At 28.7% G+C, this 19,248-nt stretch overlaps 6 protein-coding genes and 1 non-coding gene across 7 annotated transcripts; 4 read left to right on the top strand and 3 right to left on the bottom strand.

Annotated features, from left to right (window-relative positions):
• Positions 1-1,812: 1,812 nt before the first annotated feature.
• BX663DRAFT_427608 (uncharacterized protein) lies at positions 1,813-2,863 on the top strand (the record flags this gene model as incomplete). Its single annotated transcript, XM_051522631.1, has 2 exons — positions 1,813-2,603; positions 2,677-2,863. The coding sequence occupies 2 exons, from the start codon at positions 1,813-1,815 to the stop codon at positions 2,861-2,863; spliced, it is 978 nt and encodes a 325-aa protein (XP_051386419.1).
• Positions 2,864-3,123: 260 nt separating this feature from the next.
• Positions 3,124-4,854, top strand: BX663DRAFT_577458 (Leo1-like protein-domain-containing protein; the record flags this gene model as incomplete). Its single annotated transcript, XM_051532174.1, has 4 exons — positions 3,124-3,389; positions 3,487-3,667; positions 3,731-3,904; positions 3,978-4,854. The coding sequence occupies 4 exons, from the start codon at positions 3,124-3,126 to the stop codon at positions 4,701-4,703; spliced, it is 1,347 nt and encodes a 448-aa protein (XP_051386418.1). The 3' UTR covers positions 4,704-4,854.
• A 388-nt stretch (positions 4,855-5,242) lies between these two features.
• Positions 5,243-5,316, bottom strand: BX663DRAFT_t23. Its single transcript has one exon. It is a non-coding gene; the product is annotated as a tRNA-Ile (tRNA).
• A 5,414-nt stretch (positions 5,317-10,730) lies between these two features.
• Positions 10,731-13,142, bottom strand: BX663DRAFT_540208 (uncharacterized protein; the record flags this gene model as incomplete). Its single annotated transcript, XM_051530744.1, has 3 exons — positions 12,877-13,142; positions 12,137-12,753; positions 10,731-12,051 (listed from the first exon to the last, which is right to left on the bottom strand). The coding sequence occupies exons 1-3, from the start codon at positions 13,087-13,089 to the stop codon at positions 10,731-10,733; spliced, it is 2,151 nt and encodes a 716-aa protein (XP_051386417.1). The 5' UTR covers positions 13,090-13,142.
• A 2,849-nt stretch (positions 13,143-15,991) lies between these two features.
• BX663DRAFT_427200 (uncharacterized protein) lies at positions 15,992-17,103 on the top strand (the record flags this gene model as incomplete). The annotated part of the gene is made up of 7 exons (XM_051522602.1): positions 15,992-16,067; positions 16,135-16,273; positions 16,335-16,370; positions 16,546-16,569; positions 16,643-16,724; positions 16,805-16,886; positions 16,952-17,103. 7 exons carry the CDS (start codon positions 15,992-15,994, stop codon positions 17,101-17,103), a joined length of 591 nt encoding a protein of 196 aa, XP_051386416.1.
• BX663DRAFT_192703 (uncharacterized protein) lies at positions 17,064-18,773 on the top strand. The gene is made up of 5 exons (XM_051521717.1): positions 17,064-17,115; positions 17,171-17,840; positions 17,920-18,088; positions 18,162-18,169; positions 18,239-18,773. Exons 2-5 carry the CDS (start codon positions 17,288-17,290, stop codon positions 18,670-18,672), a joined length of 1,164 nt encoding a protein of 387 aa, XP_051386415.1. The 5' UTR covers positions 17,064-17,115; positions 17,171-17,287; the 3' UTR covers positions 18,673-18,773.
• BX663DRAFT_428173 (cytochrome b5-like heme/steroid binding domain-containing protein) lies at positions 18,718-19,240 on the bottom strand (the record flags this gene model as incomplete). Its single annotated transcript, XM_051522665.1, has 3 exons — positions 18,718-18,780; positions 18,859-19,007; positions 19,075-19,240. Coding segments are annotated over 3 exons (378 nt in total), but the record flags the coding sequence as incomplete, so codon positions are not given.
• Between the last annotated feature and the right edge of the window lie 8 nt (positions 19,241-19,248).

The following is a 19,248-nucleotide window of genomic DNA, read 5'->3' as shown; positions in this document are numbered from 1 at the left end:
CATCTCTATCAAGCCTTTTTTTTAAAAAAAAAATAGTTGTATTACTTCTCATTAAAAATAAAATGAAATACACACTTTTTTGCGTTTTTTTTTTAGTCTAAAAACGCTTGTGTACTATGTTATATATTCTATACTTAAGCTTATATAATTTTTTCGCTTATAGTTATATACTATATAAAGTATATGTTTGTGCTGTATGTGCAAGTGACTTTAAAGATAATAGAGATATTTTTATAGTGTATTCTACTTTTTGTTTGTAATAACTGCAGAACAAATTGGAATAAAGATAATATTATAGCTGCTAAAACATGATGACTATTTCAGTGTAATATATATGGAATAATTACGGAAGACCAGCAAATTTATAGAAACAGTAACTTGTTTTTTTTTTTTTTTTTTTTTTTAAAGAAAACAGTTTAATACACTATTGCCATAGAAAATGGTAGTCCAATTTTCAAGTGAAAGTATGGTAACTATAGTAATTTGATAATCTAGTCAGGGCAATTATGATGTGTTCAATATCATGTTCTTATTTGAGAAGTTTCTTTGAAAACATATTTGAACGTAATCATGGTGATAAGTAGTATATATCATCGGTATTCCTAAAAAAGGGAAAAAAGCCTTAGTTCCTTCCTCTAATTATTTTACCCTTGTTGTTCAAAATACTTTTTAATTAAACTGTTTCCCTTTTTTTTTTTGATCTGATGAGCGGAAATCATATAATAAATTTATTGAGCGCTTTAAACGTCTTTTTTTTTTTTTTTTTTCTTATAAATAAGGTTGTTCAAACTTCATAATATATAAAATCGATTAAAACATAGAATTAAATCTCTAGTAAAGAATAGACAATTTCAGCAACTGTTAAATTATATATTCATATAATATATATATATGTGTATATAATACCATCTTTCTCTTATTATTTTTTCCCTTTTTTTTACCCGTATACATATAATCATATATTGTATTTATTTATTTATTCAATATGCTAAGCATATCATCGCAAGAAGAACAAGAAATTATACCTTTACAGCAATCCTGTACACCTGAATTTATAAGTGAACAGGAGGAATATACTAGTGAGGAACCTCTTACGCCGATACCCTTGAAATCGAATTCATTCTCTAATGAAAAAGATTCAGAAGACGCGTTTTTAATGTTAAATGAACAAACTGTATATTCTCCTTCACAGTCTTTTATGTCATCAGCCTCTTTCATCGAGAATAATAAATCAGTCATCAGTATAGAAAAAGGAATTAAATGGTGCCAAAGATGCGGTACAATTGAGACTCCAAGATGGAGACGAGGACCAGCTGGACCATTAACGTAATTATCATACGTACATTTGATTTAATTTGGTTTTGCCTTACCCCCTTTCTCCTCTATTTTCATTACTTCATCATAGGTTATGTAATGCTTGTCATCTTCGATGGAAAACTCAAGGCCGACCAGAAACTGGATATAGCTCAGATGTCTTTCCTCCCCCTTACTATAATCCGTCCTCTCTTAAAAGAACTAGGCAGACAAAACAGTTGAGAAAGATAAAAAAGCAAAAAACATCAAACATCATAAACAAGCCAAAGTTAGGACTAAGCAACAAAGAAAACAGAAAGAATTTAATATTAGCTGAAAAGAAAATAAATGATGATGATAAAGAAAATAGAACCACAACAAGTATTATACAACCTGGAATATGTTGTTCTGATTGCCACACTACTCAAACCCCTTTATGGCGTAAGGGACCTTTAGGGCCAAAGACGTAAGGAGATGATATTAGAATCGATAGGACTACTTTATCTTTTTATGTATAACATGATTTGTAATAGGTTATGCAATGCTTGTGGCTTAAAACAAGCCAAAAAATCATATGCATCGAAAAAAGGGCATGATCATGTTTTAATTCACAATAAAAAGGAATATATTCGACATGGACTTTATTATGATAAAACAAGAACAAGAAAGAATGTTTCTGTAATATCTCGATTTTTATTTCCATTACCTATACATCAAGGAGAATTTATTATTTCAAAACAAGTTGATTTTAAATTACCTGCGGATATTCTTCAGGAACGAAAATTAGGATTAATCAGAGGGATTGTAGAAAATAAGCCACCTTTTTTTACTCGTATACGATCTAATATTTTTGTTGAACGGAAGCCGCAAATAGGACATCATGAAGCAGCTATATGTCAATGTACACCACCTTCTCATCCTAATCAAATGGGCTGTGGTGAGGATTGTATTAATCGAATGCTATTTTATGAATGTGAGCCCAAGTATTGCCCTTGTGGAGAGCAGTGCTCAAATCGGCGATTTCAGCGTAAAGAAAAAATAAAAGGATTACAAGTTTTTCGGACTGAAAGTCGTGGCTGGGGTCTTCGTACGTTAATTGATATTAAAAAGGGTGAATTAATAATTGAATATCGAGGTGAAGTTATTTCACAAGAATTATGTGAAGAGAGGATGTCTACTGTCTATGCAAATGCAAACAATTTCTATTTTTTGGATTACAGTAACGGAGAAGTAATTGATGCTTGTACAAAAGGAACAGAGGCGAGGTTTATTAACCATAGCTGTGATCCAAACTGTCATATTGAAAAATGGTAATGATGGTTTCTTCTTTAATTTATGTGTATTCAATTACCCTAACCCACTACTTCTTTTATTTATTTAAAGGTCTCTAAGAGGAGAATCTCATTTTGGAATATTTGCATCTAAGGATATTAAAGCAAATTCTGAATTATTTTATGACTATAATTTTTCAACATTTAATGGCTCTGTTGAAAGTCAACAGCCTTGCTACTGTGGGAGTGAACACTGTAGAGGTACTATTGGGAAAAAATTATCTACTCGTATGAGGTAAAGTCTTCATTATATATATATACTATAGAAGTGATTTAGACATGTTATTCTTGATTTATTATTTATTTATAAAAGGCTGTAAAATAAAAGATAATCCTCTTGTGTGTGTGTGTTTTTTTTTTTTTTTTTTTTTTGCAGAATTTGTTTAGAAATTATTAACCAATCATATAATCTTTCTTTTCCAATTTCTATGAAAACCAAATATGACAAAAATTCAGCTGTTAATCTTTTTTTAACTAAAATAAATAAAATACGATACAAATGCCATACGAAGATGATGATAAGAATACTTCTGATCACGGTTTTGGTGATCTTTTTGGTTCTGATGATGAAGCATCTGATATAGATGATGGACGTTCTCAGTTTTCAGAAGAACAGCAAACTACTTCTGCCGCCAATACTTTGAAATCATCACCGGTACTGTCATCAACTGCAGCAAAAACAAATGATTTTGACAAATTATTTGGTAGTAGTGATGAGGAATCAGAAGAAAAGATAGAGAAAAAACAAACACTAAAACAAAGAAGGTATAAACAAGGATTAAAAGCAAAGCAATTGTTGAAGATCTACTTGATTAATTGAAAGAAATGATATATGATTTATTCCATTTATTGTTACTTTTAGCTCACAATTTGAATCTTCAGAAGATGAACAAGATAACTTGGATAAACAAAGTTTAAATGAGTATGAAGATGATAATGAAGGATATAGAGACAATGATTATAGATCATCTTATAAGGAAAAACGCGTAGAAGTTTCAGTTGAATTGCCACAATTGTCTTTACCTTATAGCGATGATAATAAGGTATTGTAAATTAAAATTGAAAAAAAAAAAATGAATGATTATTCTAATGCATACTATTCTTAGTATTATTTAGTAAAGTTACCACATTATTTAGATATTGAAAATAATCCATTTGTTGCTGAAGAATTCAAAGTTCAAACTGGTGAAGGATTAAGTGAAGCACAAGAACAAGAGTCTATTCGTGAGCAAGTTGAGAGTACTATCCGTTGGAGAAGAGTAAAAGAAGATGGTATAGAGGTATTTCAAACCTAACAAAGTCTCTTTGTGTATGCATATAATATATTTACTTTTACCATTTTATTTTTTATAGACTATGCAATCGAATGCACATTTTGTTGAATGGGAGGATGGTAGAATGTCACTTATGTTGGGTGATGAATGCTTTGATATTAGTAGCAAGCCTGTTGGATCTCACGAACATATATATTTGCTTGCACATCAATCTTCTGCTGGTGCGCTTGAAAGTCAAACTGAATTAACAGATTATATGGCGTTTAGACCTAGTGGTCTTATGAGTGATACACATCGTTATCTAACGGCACAAATTGCTGATAAACAAATAAAGAAAAACAAAACAAAAATATTTTTTACTGAAAAAGATCCAGAACGCATGAAACATGAACTTGAGGCTCAAGAAAATGAGCGTTTGAAAGCACAAAGGAAATTAGAACAACAACGCAGGAAAGCTGATTTACGTTATAATGATGTTGGCACACGCCGTCATAATGATTTTGGAGATTTTGATACAGTTGATTATTCATCAAATTATAGCTCAAGTCATTTGGCACAAGACCGCTATGAAGATGATTTTGTTGTTGATGATGATGAATACGATGAAGAAGAAGAAAGATTAAGAGAAAATCGATTATCACAAGTAAAACGAACTGGCATGGATAGATATAAACGATCTAATTATAGTGATGAGGACGAAGAAGAGGAGTATGATTACGGAAGTGAAGAAGAGGAAGATGATGATGAAGAAATTGTTGTTAGAAGACATAAACGTAATCGTATTTTAAGTGATGAAGATGAATAAGACTTACCAAGTTTAAAAAAAAAGAAGAAATAAGATAACTATGTCTATTACATGTATAAATCTGTAATAGTGATTTATTTATATATCTAATAAAGGAGAGATAATATGTTAGTTTGAAGAAAGTTACATTATTAAACAAACTATATAAATTTATATGCATATTTATTTCATAAAGAAAGATATATTAATTGTTAGTAACATTACAGTAATAACTTACTTTATGTTATTAAGATCAAGTTATTCACTATTTCCTTCTAATACCTGCTATTCAAATCGAAAAAGATTAATATGTGTGTATATTCATCAGTTTAATATTAATATTTATAAAAATAATATTTAATATTATTATTAAGTAATTTTTCTCGTTATAGGGAAAACGTTACGATTTATATCCTCAGGTTGAATATATACATGAGATAATACTTATAGCATAACAACATAGAACATATAAATAAAATCATTATTTAGAAAAAAAAATAAAATAATATTATACAGAAAACCAACTAAACGCACCACGATAATGTGGAAAAAACAAAAAATGCTCATTACAGGGGTCGAACCTGTGACCTTGGCGTTATTAGCACCACGCTCTAACCAACTGAGCTAAACGAGCTTCTTGCTGTTTTGTGAGCTACTTTTTAATACATAAGTAATATAAACATAAAAAGCAGTCACACAACGAATGACATCATCTTTATCGTTCCCTCTGACTTTTTATAACTTTTTTTTTTAAAAATGTTAATGTATAACAGTTCAAGTATCTTTCGAAATAATCAGTTCCTTTTATGTTTTTTTATCAAGTGTTATGATTGTATTTGTCTTTATAACTAAGTTAATAGAAATAAACCATCATTTATTACATAATAAAGAGGTTATTCAAATAAAACTAGTATATTGTACTTCACAGCATAGTATTTGTTTTGATTAGCAAAGATAATGGAAGAAGAATAGACAGAAGACAAGTCTGTGAAAACTTCGTATAGTTTATTAAAGATAATACAAAAATTGTACAACGAAAATTACATGGAAAGATTGAGGGTTATTTATATGTTTTTACAAGGTAAGTGTTATCAATGGAAATATGATTCAGATAAGTAAGTTTTACTATAATAAAGTGTTTTACATAAAACATTGTCTCCGAATAATTCTGCGATCAATAAGATATATCTTTATTCCTTTTTTCTCCCTGAGTTGTCGCTGTTCCTAGAAACATAACGAATCATTATTATTGGACTGCGACACATCAATATTAATTCTCAGTGAATATGTCTAGCTGCAACAATACCAATTATTTATGAGCTACTATCATTATCATTGTATGAGATTTCATTATTTAACAATATTCAATATTATCAATGTATATCTGATATGTATCACTCAAGAACAATTATGTAATTGAATACACCAGTCATAATCCTGTTTGAATTATGTATATAATTATTATTATTGCTCGAACATTCTAACAATGACTATTATTAAGACTGAGTGTAGAATGAATATTATGCTGTGAAGTTCAATATACTAGTTTTATGTGAATAACCTCTTTATTATGTAATAAATGATGGTTTATTTCTACTAACTTAGTTATAAGTGTTGATTAAGAAGAAAATAATATAAAAGAAAAAATATAAGAAACGATAAAAGTCTGTGAAAACTTTGTTTAATTCTTTTATTTCAAAAAAGCTGTCTCTTTAAAATTATACAAAATGGATCCTTATTTATATCTTCTGGAAACGGGTAAAACTTCTTGATTTAATATTATAAAACCATAGACATATCCAATAGATAATTATGAATCTTGTTTAACCTTGATAATGAAGAACCTGACTGATCAATTAATCTCAGCTGTCAGTTATGTTTCAAATGCTAATCTGATTCAAATAATTAGTTACCAATGGTATCTCAAATTAAACTAAATAATTTTTTTTTTTTTTTTAGAACTTCAGAATGATCTCGAATTGATACAATATTGTTTCTTTATTGAAACACATATCTCTATCATCTTCTAATCAACTCCTCAAGTTTCTATTCTATATAACTCTTTAGAGATTGTTTATAATTGTGCATAACCATACTGAAGATAGTGCTTCTTATAGGTAATTAATTTTCAATATTAAGTATTTTATATATTGATCAGCAACTATTCTTCTTTCATGTTTAAGACATCTATTACATAACATCTCTGTAATTTTATAGTTTCATTCTAACACAAGTGTGTCTCATATACTAAAGTAGATTAGTATCGTGTACATGAAGTGCACCACTAATATATGATAACATCATCCCTCTTTGATAATGATTGAATATCTATACTATATTTTGTTATACATCATCATATATACAACAATAAGAACGACTACAATCATAACAGTATTCATTCTGTTATAAAACAAGCTCTGGATATAAGCATAAGTAATATTGTAGTAGATGAATTACATAATACAGGATAAAATATAAGCCTGAATATAAAATAAAACTCTGTATACAACATCTTGTAAATAATATAAAACTTATTGACATCCAATTGTCTAGATGTATCAATCATAAGATATCGTATCATTTCTAAATATTTATTTTTATAACCTTGACAAAGGACTCAGGTCGTCTTTGATCTAATAAAATAAAACATAAAAGATATCAGGAACATATACTCAGATTAAACAATAAAATTTTTTATTTAAAACTTAATCAGATCATTATAACACCCAATAGATAATCCATAGATCAGTCTCTTGAATCAACAAGATGTATATCCGAATACTAACACTGTTTCATGGCTTATGTTCTTTGACGGTTATTTTTATTTCTTTGATTCAGGATTCAATAATATAAATACAAGCAGTTGTTTAGACATCAAACAATCTTTAACTTTCAATTCTTATTTTTTATTTTTAATTGAATAAAACAGTCTCAAACTATACTTCCTTTTGTTCCCTTTCTCTCTTGTTTTTCTTTCTCTTTTCTTTCTCTTTTAAATATTACGTTCCATCACATAATTAACAAACAAGGTTAAAAGATTCATGCATTTCTTTTGAAACTTTATGTATGAAGAGCTAAGCCTTAATTTGAATTATTTTTACTTACTATCACAGTAATCAAGTAATGCATATTTGAAAGTATTTAAATACTTTTTTTATCAAATACTAAATAGCTTTTAACTATCTAATTGAGCAGTCAGTATCTATGATCTTTTCTATATTATTATTATGCCTTTATCTTTATTGTTGAGGATACATCAACGATGGTATTATTTCTAATAATCAGATGAGTAACATTATATGTCTATTTTCTTTAGAAGAATCTAACCAAGATTTTAAAAGTTAGTTTTTGATAAAAGAAAAGAAAAGAAAAGAAAATAAAAAAAAAACTTCAAATTGAATGTTGAATGATTGTATAAGGCACATATTTTTTTTTATTATATTGAATATTTTGTATTTACTATGCGTGATTTTTATAACACATATAAACCTTTCATTCATAAAAAAATAAGGATGAATAGCAACTGCTTGAATACATAATACTAGAATATGCTGTATTGTTCTAGTCGATCAATAAGTAAAAAGGAAAAGAAAAGAAAAGAAAAGAAAAAAAAAAGTAAATGTATGAACAAACTGCAAAAGGGTATAAATATATTAACGTTACTATGAGAATAACTATTTCAACAATTGGGCTTCAGGGGTAATTAAAGAATAAGTGAATGCACTACGAAGTAAACATTATATTTTTTTTATGAATTATAACATATACAGTAAGTCAATGGAAAAATCTATAAAGGGACAACTTTAGAGACCTTTGTATTCACACTAGAAAACTTTTTTAATATGTACGAGTCTTTAATATGGAGAAATAGCTGAAGGTGGCAGTATATATGGGGAGACATTCAAACGAACTTAGTCGAATCAGGTTTATGACTAGATGATAACTGCACAGCTTAAGTTTATTATTATAAGGCAAACCTTTACATGTTTTAATGAATAATCCTCATTCTTAGTTTTATAGTTACTCAGAATTCTCTTTTCTTGTTGCTCATATTAGCATCGGAAAGAATAAAGTATTGAAATATAGCATTTCATTCTACAATTAATTTTTTTTCTTGCAAATCGCAACTCTTTGATTTCTTGTTTTTTAATTTTTTTTTTTTTTTTTTTTTTTTTTTTTTTTTTTTTTTTTTTTTTTTGGTCATCAAATAAGCGCTGTGAACATTTAAATATTTAAATTTAAGAAGGTCTTCTTTATTCTTAATAAATCTTATTGTTTCATTTACGTTTTCGTCAAAATCATATCATTCACCTATTTCAAAGCAAAGCCAAAAATCCATCTAATAAAAAATATAAAATAAAATATTAGAATATGTTTACGTGTATTATTCAGTTATAATATTGAAGATGCAAGTAGTAGTCACTCGTGTAACATTTCATTACAAAACGATATAAAAGGCACGCATGTTCAATTTCCCTCTTTTTTTTCTTTTTTTCCTTTTTTTTTTCCTTTTTTTTTTTTTTTTTTTTTTTTTTTTTTTTTTTCAGAAATGTGGGGAGCCTGTTTTAGGCTGGGCTATGAATAGCACTGTAAATCGCCCCGTCTGTATAGTACCTCCCATGGCTGATGGAAGGTAACACAGACTCATAGAATGTTTATTGATAATAAGAATAGTTTGAAAAAAAAAAAACTAATAACTACGAACAATATTAGTTCGTCATATACAAAAGTGTTAGACATCTGAAGATTGTTCGGTAAAATAGCCCTTCTTGTTACAATAAATATTCAAGAGGTTAAAACGATATATGAATTATGAATGATGTTTTCATTTATAATAAAAGTGTGATATTACTTGTAAAATATATATAAAATAAAATATTATAAAATAAAAATAATAAAAAGACAAAAGAAGTCAATAAGGCTGAATAATAGTTCTAAAGTCAATGATTTTATTTATGAATTTAAATTGATGGGGGTATTTATAAGAATTGTTGAAGAAGTCTGAGATAAGATGTGAGTCAAAAAAGTGCTAGTTACGACTGAATAAGATATGTTAAAGATAATGAAATGTTAGAAGTTTTAATATTATTTGATGGAGTGGATCAAGAAAATTTCAGGAGAATTTAGATAGAATTCCCTGAATAAATTTATGATCCACATGTTTAATCAAGAAACATGACATTACAAATCAGCTTATGACAAGCACTTGTCAAAAGACTAAGTATCCACCCCAAATGTAATATAGAAGAGGAAGAAAAAAATGAAGGAAAAAGGAAGGAAGATAGATAGAGATAGAGAAAGAGAGAGAAAGAGAGAATGAAAATAAAATAAGGTAAAATAGAATAAGATTGCAAAGTACAGGTAAAAATAGAGGAATAGAGTTTACTATATTGTATTGTATTGTATTATGTTATATTATAATATGTTATGATATGATACGTTATATTATATTATGTTATCTTAGAGCATATATTTATATAGTAGAATGAATAAATGAACAGTTATTATTAGACTAAATTACTATTAATACTGCTGCTACTGCTATTACTCATATATGTGTGTAATTTTTTTTTTCTGATAAATAACAGTAGTCTTTTGTAATAAAATAGCATAGCATATTTATATGTATGCTAAATATGTATTTGAGATATTATTGGAATATACTAATGAATTAATATCAATCAAAGCATAATAATACTGGTTAAAATTAGCTAAAACTGGCTTATATGCTTATTATTAATTCTATTATATGCATTTTATGCCTTTTTAGTAAAAATATCAATTACATAATTACTTTTATACGGTATATATCTATTAATTTATTATTATATAGCTACTATCACCTAGACAACTTTATAATTTTTGAAAAGTACGACACTGCTTTTTTTTTTTTTTTTCCTAGATGCAACACTAAAATATATACAATACTAAATATACATACATTTATATATATTCATGCGACATCGCTTTGGCAAAAGGTGTATAATAATAATAATTCTATTAGGTAATAAATAATGGGAGTAATAACAAAAAAAAACACTATAATATTTAGCTCCAAACATCTTCTTGATAACGACCTGTGTTTCTCAAGTTCTTGACATAGTCTTGAGCTTTGTCTTCATCGAACTCACCAAACTGTTGAGCAAAATGGACAAAAGTTTGATGAACATCGCGAGCCATATTCTTTGCATCACCACAAACATAAATATAAGCTCCTTTTTGTAACAAATCCCACATTTCTTGTCCATTCTCCATTAATCGATGCTGAACATATATCTTCTGTGAAGTTTCACGAGAAAAGGCTGTGATAATACGCGATTGTCCACCTAGAGTTTCAAATAATTCGGGCCATTCATCTGCATATAAGAAATCTTGTGCAGAATGACGACAACCAAAGAAAAGAACAGTAGGGCCCACCGGCTTACCTTCCTTCTTTTGTAATGCTCGTTCTCTAACAAATCCACGGAAGGGGGCTACACCAGTACCAGGACCCACCATGATGATGGGTACAGTAGGGTTTCTAGGAAGCTTAAACTGTGAACGACGAAGATGAACAGGGATACGAGCCATGTTGGTTTCGGAATCGAATAAACAATGACGAGGACCTGACAAGTGATATAAAGGCACATCATCTGTATCTGTTTCAAGTTCATTCATAGCTTCATGAAGACGCCAAAGATAATTCGTATTAACGCCATAGACTGTACGAGAAGATGTAGATTCAGGTGTATATTTAAGTGTAACAGCCGTAATTGAAATCTTCTTGGGAGATTCCTTAGATGAGGATGAAATAGAGTAATAACGAGGTTGAAGTCGGGAGATACTTTCGACAATTAAGTCAAAGGGTACACCTGAGAAAGTACCGTTTGAATCCAATGATACTGACTCAGCTAACATTTCCAAGACTTCTCCCAAGTTACGAGTCACATCTCCTATACGAATACGATATTCATCCTTATCAGTTGCTAACTTGCGTAAAGTTTCTTTTATTTGATCAGTAGGAGCAAATTCAATGAGCGACATTAATGTCTGTCGGGGAACAGCGGCACAGATATCCAAATAATGACGAAAGATAGCACGATAAGTTGTAGGAACAGGGAATGGGTATCGTTTAGATGCAGCTGGATCCATAGCCTCAATATAAACAGCTGTGTCTAATTTATCTGATAAACCAAGCACCTTAGCTAACCTTTCTACTTCAACCTCATTATTTGTGGGCCAAATAGCAATATGATCACCCGTTTGATAAGTCAAGTTAGTATTTGAAATATCAATTTCCATATGTAGACAATGTCGATCAGTACTATTAAATAAATCCTTTGAAGTAACTGGGGCATTATAAGGACGCTTAGCATCATAGATAACTCGACTATATAGAATAGATTAGCACCTCTTTTATATACATATATATATATATAAATCTCCTAATAAAATGATACAACAAGATAACTTACGCTCCCTCTTTAAGCCATTCACTTAATTCACCAAGATAAATCTTTGCTTCATCAAAGTTTGATAACTCTTCAACAGTAAATGTAGCCTGTCTAGGACCTGATTGAGTATTTGTTTCATCAATATCTAATGCATCACAGAATGCAGGCCACATATTCTCTTGCCAAGCTAAAAAATCTTCCTCTAATGAACCATCATCATCACCTTCACCACATTCACCAATTCTCTTTGCACCCATTTCATTTAAGCGTGTGTCCACTTTTTTAATAACAGCATTATAATGCTCATATGTTTTGTTACCCAAACCAAACGCAACATATCGCAAATTTTTTAAAGGAGTGCTTTCATCTTCATTTTCAGAAAACTGAGGTTGCTCATCAGAAATTAAATCCCAAAAATCAACTGCATTGTCAGTGGGTTCACCTTCACCATAAGTAGCCATAATAAAGAAAACAAGACAATCCTCAGGAACAGTATCAAGATAACTTAGATCATATTGTTCAATATCAGCCGTCATTGAACTAATACCATACTTTTGTGAACATTCCTTTGCAAGACGAGATGCGTAATCTTCAGCTGTACCTGTTTGAGAACCATAAAAAAAGATAACTCTTCGTCCCTATGAAAAAAGAAAAATATATGTATATATAAATAAATAAACTTTATATACATACATATATAAATATATATTTTTCAAGAAAGTAAGGAAGAAAGTAGTAGAGTCAATAAGAGAATACTTTACCTGTTGTTGCATTACTTTAACAAAGTTACGCTCTTTCTTTGTTGAATTAGTTTTGACATCGTTGCTAGATTGATTTCCGGGTTCTTGCTTATTTGACCTGAATAATTTTTCTGCAATCTGATGTCTAGTAAACCAAGCAATGGTACCAAGACCAATGGTACCTAATAATATAATATCTAATGTATCCAAAAAGTTGTGTGTTGCTTTAGTCATTTTTTTTTATTATTATTATACAGAACGAAAATCGATATTTGAATATAATAAGTAAAACAAAAAAAAAAAAAAAAAAAAAAGGAGAGGGGAAGATGAACAATAGGATAAATAAAGAAAAAAGTGGAGTTTTTATTAATTTATGAATTAACTCTCCGAAGACGATTATTAGCTCCTCGTACAATTTAGGCCCGTATGAGGCCGAGATACAGCTATTGGTCTTCTTTCACATGGGTAATAAATACCACGAATTAAAAAAAAATGTAAAATAAAATATTGTGTAAGCCTTATTAACTTAATTATACATTTATGATAATAATAAGAAAATGGATATTATAAATAGAGTTTTTTTTTTCTTGCGGGGAGATATGGGATTAAAAATAAAATACAATCTGATAAACAGTAAATAAATCAATACAGTCAATACTGAAGATTTAGAGTGTATAATACATGCAAATAGTTTATTTCCGTTTATAACAATGTATTATACATATACATATTCGTATTTTTTAATAGTTAACTACTCTGTTGTGTTGTTGTTTTTTTTTAGCGAAACAAAAGTAGAGTGATTTATAAATACCAAAAAAAAAGAGAGAGATATTACTTGTTTTTTTTTAAGTTACTTTTTTTTTTTTTTTATATAAAAATAATCAACAAGAAGAAGTAAGTAATTTATTATTGATCTTTGGAGTTAGTTCAATAGCAGTTATATATTGAAAATACCCTTTACTAGGTAATGAATAACTAGAGATCTTTATAATATTACTAGTATCGATTATTGTGACAAATACACAATTAAATAATCGTGATTTAATATACAAAGGAGCTTGTTAACAAAGATTTTGAACAACGGTATATTTTAGTAGCTTAAACCTAGATATTGAATTGCTTCAATTATTAATCTTGTGTTGTATGTGAAATAGTGAGATGATGGCAGTTGAATGCAGTCAAAGTGTGACACTTAGTTATTCATCTTCCATTCACTGATAAGCAGATTGGATATTACAATTGATGCTTAAATATATGATCAGAAACAATCTGCTGTTAGTTAAGGGGAGTATCTGTTACTTTGTAAATAATTGTACTTTTAATAAAGAATAACTCTATTTATTTACCTGTAAGGTAACACTTTAATGACTGTTTATATATTAAATAGAAAAAGGGGAAGCTTATTACTGATATAAAGTACTGTCATCATTTCCTTTATAACCAGCATGCTTTACGAAAGTAGGATCTCTTATTTTATACAAATGACAAAGTTCTTTGCGTGAAAAAATAAAATAAAATAAACAATAACAGCAATCTATGCTTTTGATTCTGTTTTGTTTAGAACCTCCTTGAATCAACACAGCTTATATCGAATATACTCCATTATAATCCTCAATGCTGATTGACAGTACATATATACAGAAATATGAATATACATAGGCATAGGGAATATGGTTATACCTCACATAATTAATAATTCATATTTTAGTATATTGAAGGTATCAAAGCTAAATATTCTTACGTTATATATATATATATATACAAGCAAATATATAAACGTTGTGATATGACACTAAAGAACAAATAGATAAATGATATGAAAGAAGCATATAATCTCAAAGAACAATGCTACTGTAAATTACATAAATCCTTCGGTGTAAATTCACACAAATGTTGGTTAATATATCAAAAAAAAAAAAATGCAATTAAATTAAGAGGACTTCATTACATAGTGTTAGGATAAATAAATATCGGTAAGGCTTTCTCTACAATAAGTGAATAAACAGGAAATTGGTATTTATCAATGTGGTTTTTGATAAACTATGAACAACTTGGTTTTATTCCCAAAAATCGCTTAGATACAACATGAATGTGTATTTGCTATCTGTATTCTTTATTTAATGCATATTAAAATCTGTGAGAATCACTATAGTATCTTGACTAAGAATTATGTTTTATTTAATCAATGTAAGAATTATTATGGCTATTATTCAAGGTCGATATATCCCTTTAATCAAGTCGTTTGACAAACATTATTCTTTGCTGAAAACTGCAAGTAATCTTCTAATTATTCACATTAGAATTGACCGTTTAAGTTCTCTTTTTTTCCTTTTTGTCATATCGTCTTCATTCTCAAGAAATAAAAAAAAAAGAAGATATTAGACTACCAAATCATCACTTTTATTAACATAGGATGAACATGGGCCTAATTCCCAAAAATATCTTTATGCTATACATTATCACTTCTTATATCACAACAGTTACTATTAATAAATAGACACGTTACAGCTTTCTTTTTACTATCCTCGTCATCTTCCCCATGAAAAAAAAAAAAAGATTTTTCTCACTTACTGCCTCTATGTATGTAGAGTATTAATTACAAATACTATTTAGTACTAAAGATCTGCCTATCCCGTTCTACTTTCTCTTCAATGACACTGGAGTTGAGTAGACGGCTCATTCATTGTGAATCATTACTTTATAAACTTGATTACTTGGCTTATAACGAACTTCTCCTCCCCCTCCAACTGATCCTTATTAATCATTGATTACTATCATTGTCATTATGCAAATTTTATTTTATTTTTTGTTTTAAAGGTAGTATTATTTAAGACATTCCGTCATTTAAAATTAAGATATAGCAAAAAAAAAAAAAAAAAAATCGCTTTATCACCACCACTCAATGTCTCTGAAACATGATTGGATTAAAAATTGACAGACTAGTTTTATTCAATACACAACACATTTTTTAATTAATAAACTTTTCCAGCAGCAACAGCTGTAACCAAAAAAAAAAAAAAAAAAAAAAAAATAATTTATGAAGAACACGGATAAATTGATATTCTTTTCTATTTTTCTTCTTTTCTTTTTTTTTTTTTCCTTTCGCTTGTTTTTCTTTTTTAATAAAAGATAAAATATGTCTTCTTCTATTAAGGATATACAACCTTCTCGTACAAATGAAAATGTCTTTTTGTTCATACCCAATTTAATCGGTAAAAAGAATAAGTAGAAAAAAAAAAAAAAACTTCTTTTAATAAGATCCCCTTTATTTTATAATAGGCTATACACGAATTATTTTGGCTTCATTATCTTTATATTATATGCCCTGGCACCCTAAAGTATGCGTAACTTTATATTGTATTTCTTGTTTATTAGATGCAGTCGATGGTAATGCGGCAAGATATTTCAGTCAATGTAAGTTGAAATAAATTAGTTTATGATAAAAGATAGTTATATCTGTTATATATGCTTTTAGGTAGTAGATTTGGTGCTGTATTAGATATGGTGACAGATAGGTAATAAAAAAAAAGAAAGGAAACGATAGACTCTGTTGTTTGTAAAAAAAAACAAAAAAAAAATTATCTGACAAAATTCTACTAGATGTACAACTACTTGTCTTTTATGTTTCCTTTCTCTTAAATATCCTCAATGGACAATTCTCTTCCAATTCCTTATTTCTCTTGATTTCAGTTCACATTATATGCACATGTATAGGTAAAAAAATAAATAAATAAATAAATATGTATGTGTGGAAGGAATAAGGTTATATGTACTTACATAATAATAGTTCAATGGTCTCAGGATCCTCTAGTCACAAGAAAATTAGTGAAAAACAAAGCTGGTATCTTCGAATTTATTACACTAATAATGTAAGTTTAATTTTTATTCTTCTTCCTCATTGAAAGAGAGAAATGGGTTTGTTAAAGCAAAAAAAAAAATAATTTATTAGATTGTTTTATTCCTCATGTGTGCTGGTAATGAACTCTTTTTTGTCTTACTTTATGTTCTTCGATTTAATGGTCCTATAAATGGTAAGTAGAGTTTATCACGAGATAAAAATAACTTACAAAAAAAAAATCAAAAAACAAATGCATAGTATTTTGGTGGAGTGCTTTAATTGTGACGGGTATAATCTGTTTTGGTAAACAATTTATCAACATTGTTCAAATTGTCAATGCTAGTAAGACATTAGCCAACAGTGACTTGGAAGATAGAGCTAAAAAAGCAATTTCAGAAAAGAGTAAATAAGGAGATGATTATGTAATAAAATTAAACGAAATAATAAATAATAACTTATAACATGAAATAATAATAGTATCATTTTCTTACTTGGAAGAAAAATAAAATAAAAAATATCACTGTAATTTTTTTTTCTTTTTTAATTCCTCCTCCGTTTTCTTTATACATCTATACATATTCATATTTAAATAATATGTCTGCATTAGAAAGTAATTCAAAAGAATATGTAACCTCTGTTGGACACACCCATGTTGGTTCAGATGCTGAATTATCCACTTTACGTAATTTATATTTACCAAAGGAGTTAAATGATCGTCAAGTGGATGAAGAAACAGGACTTGTTGTTTATAAATCTATTACTGCATTCCCTCCCGTGAAACAATTGAAACCATCTGAACGTAAACGTATCTTGGTGACAGGTGGAGCTGGTTTTGTAGGTTCTCATTTAGTCGATCGACTCATGTGGATGGGTCATGAGGTTATCGTGTTAGACAACTTCTTTACAGGCACAAAACGTAATGTACAACATTGGATAGGTCATCCTCATTTTGAATTAGTAAGACACGATGTCGTTGACCCCTTTATGATTGAAGTATCACAGATATATCACTTGGCTTGTCCTGCTTCACCTCCTCATTATCAGTATAATCCTACTAAAACAGTGAAAACAAGTGTAATGGGCACCATCAACATGTTGGGTCTTGCTAAACGTACAAAGGCTCGTTTCTTACTTACTTCAACTTCAGGTAAATACTTTTTTTTTTTTTTTTTTTTTTTTTTTTTTTTTTCGTTCGTTTGTTTGTTTGTTAAATATATTATTGAAAGAGGTATACGGTGATCCTGAAGAACATCCACAAAAAGAAACTTATTGGGGTCATGTCAATCCAATTGGTCCTCGAGCTTGTTATGATGAAGGTAAACGCATTGCAGAAACATTAACATATGCCTACATGAGACAAAATGATGTTGACGTGAGAGTTGCACGTATTTTCAAGTAAGTTATAAAGATATTTATATATTCTATATATAAACTAACATCCTTCTTTCTTTTTCTTAAAAATAAAAAGTACATTTGGTAAGTTACTACATGATATCGGGAAACAGATGAATTAATATTTAGTGTCTACATAAATATATATAAAAGGACCAAGGATGTCTCCCGCGGATGGTAGAGTTGTGAGTAATTTTATTATGCAAGCTATAAAAGGAGACTCTTTAACACTTTATGGTGATGGAGAACAAACAAGATCATTTCAATACATCCATGATTTAGTGGATGGACTTATTCTTTTAATGAATAAGAATTACAGTGAACCTGTTAATTTAGGAAATCCTGAAGAATATACTATTCGTGATTTTGCAAATATGATACGAGAAATGGTTTTAACTCCCCCTTTATCACCCGAGAGTGTTGATATTAAAGTTTTGCCTGCTGCTTTAGATGATCCTAAAAAACGAAAACCAGATATTAATCGGGCAAAGACATATTTAGGTTGGGAGCCAAGATTTTCTGTTAAACAGGGTCTACAAGAAACAGTAGATTGGTTTAAATTACAAGTAAAAGAGGGATCAATTTAGAAGAAGACTGTCATTCTATTATTCCAAAAATAGACTCTTTTATTATTATTCAGTGTCATTTTCTACTAATTTACCAACCAATACATATTTACTAGTAAAAAGATTTTCCTACAAACAAAAAAAAATAAATAATCAAAATAAATAAACAAAAAAACATAATAAATATACTTATTTATAATCTATTACCCATTCTCTTAAAGATTGCCATTCATCTGCTTCTAAATCTTCAAGTTTATCAATAGGACCATGAGGATCCACCATCATTTCTTTATCAAATGAATTCTTTGCTAAACCACGTGACGCGTCATGACCAGCAAAATTCGCATAAGGACTTCCTAATAGATAAAATAAGCTATCCAACGACATAATAATAATAAAAAGGAGGAATTATTCCTAATTTACCTGGACCATAAAAATTACGTCCTTGAGTTACATCATAAACAGAGCCATTGACACCCATCAAGATACGTGAACCATTTTCACCATTATAAGGTAAAAGTTCTAAAGGAGTATAATTTTTATAAACAAGTACTTCAGGATGCTTTGCAGGAATACGAGATGAATTGTTTGAGATTG

The sequence above is a fragment of the Cokeromyces recurvatus genome (genome assembly GCF_025118155.1).
Source record: "Cokeromyces recurvatus strain NRRL 2243 chromosome Unknown BX663scaffold_3, whole genome shotgun sequence".
In the NCBI taxonomy this organism is placed as follows: domain Eukaryota; kingdom Fungi; phylum Mucoromycota; class Mucoromycetes; order Mucorales; family Mucoraceae; genus Cokeromyces; species Cokeromyces recurvatus.
Note: the sequence above shows the minus strand (reverse complement) of the source record. Positions and strands in the feature narration are given on the sequence as shown.

Coding starts and splice junctions, on each gene's coding strand:
- BX663DRAFT_192703 (XM_051521717.1), top strand. CDS start 17,288: ATGTCTGCATTAGAAAGTAATTCAAAAGAATATGTAACCTCTGTTGGA. Junction 17,841..17,919: donor CTTACTTACTTCAACTTCAG/GTAAATACTTTT, acceptor TATTATTGAAAG/AGGTATACGGTGATCCTGAA.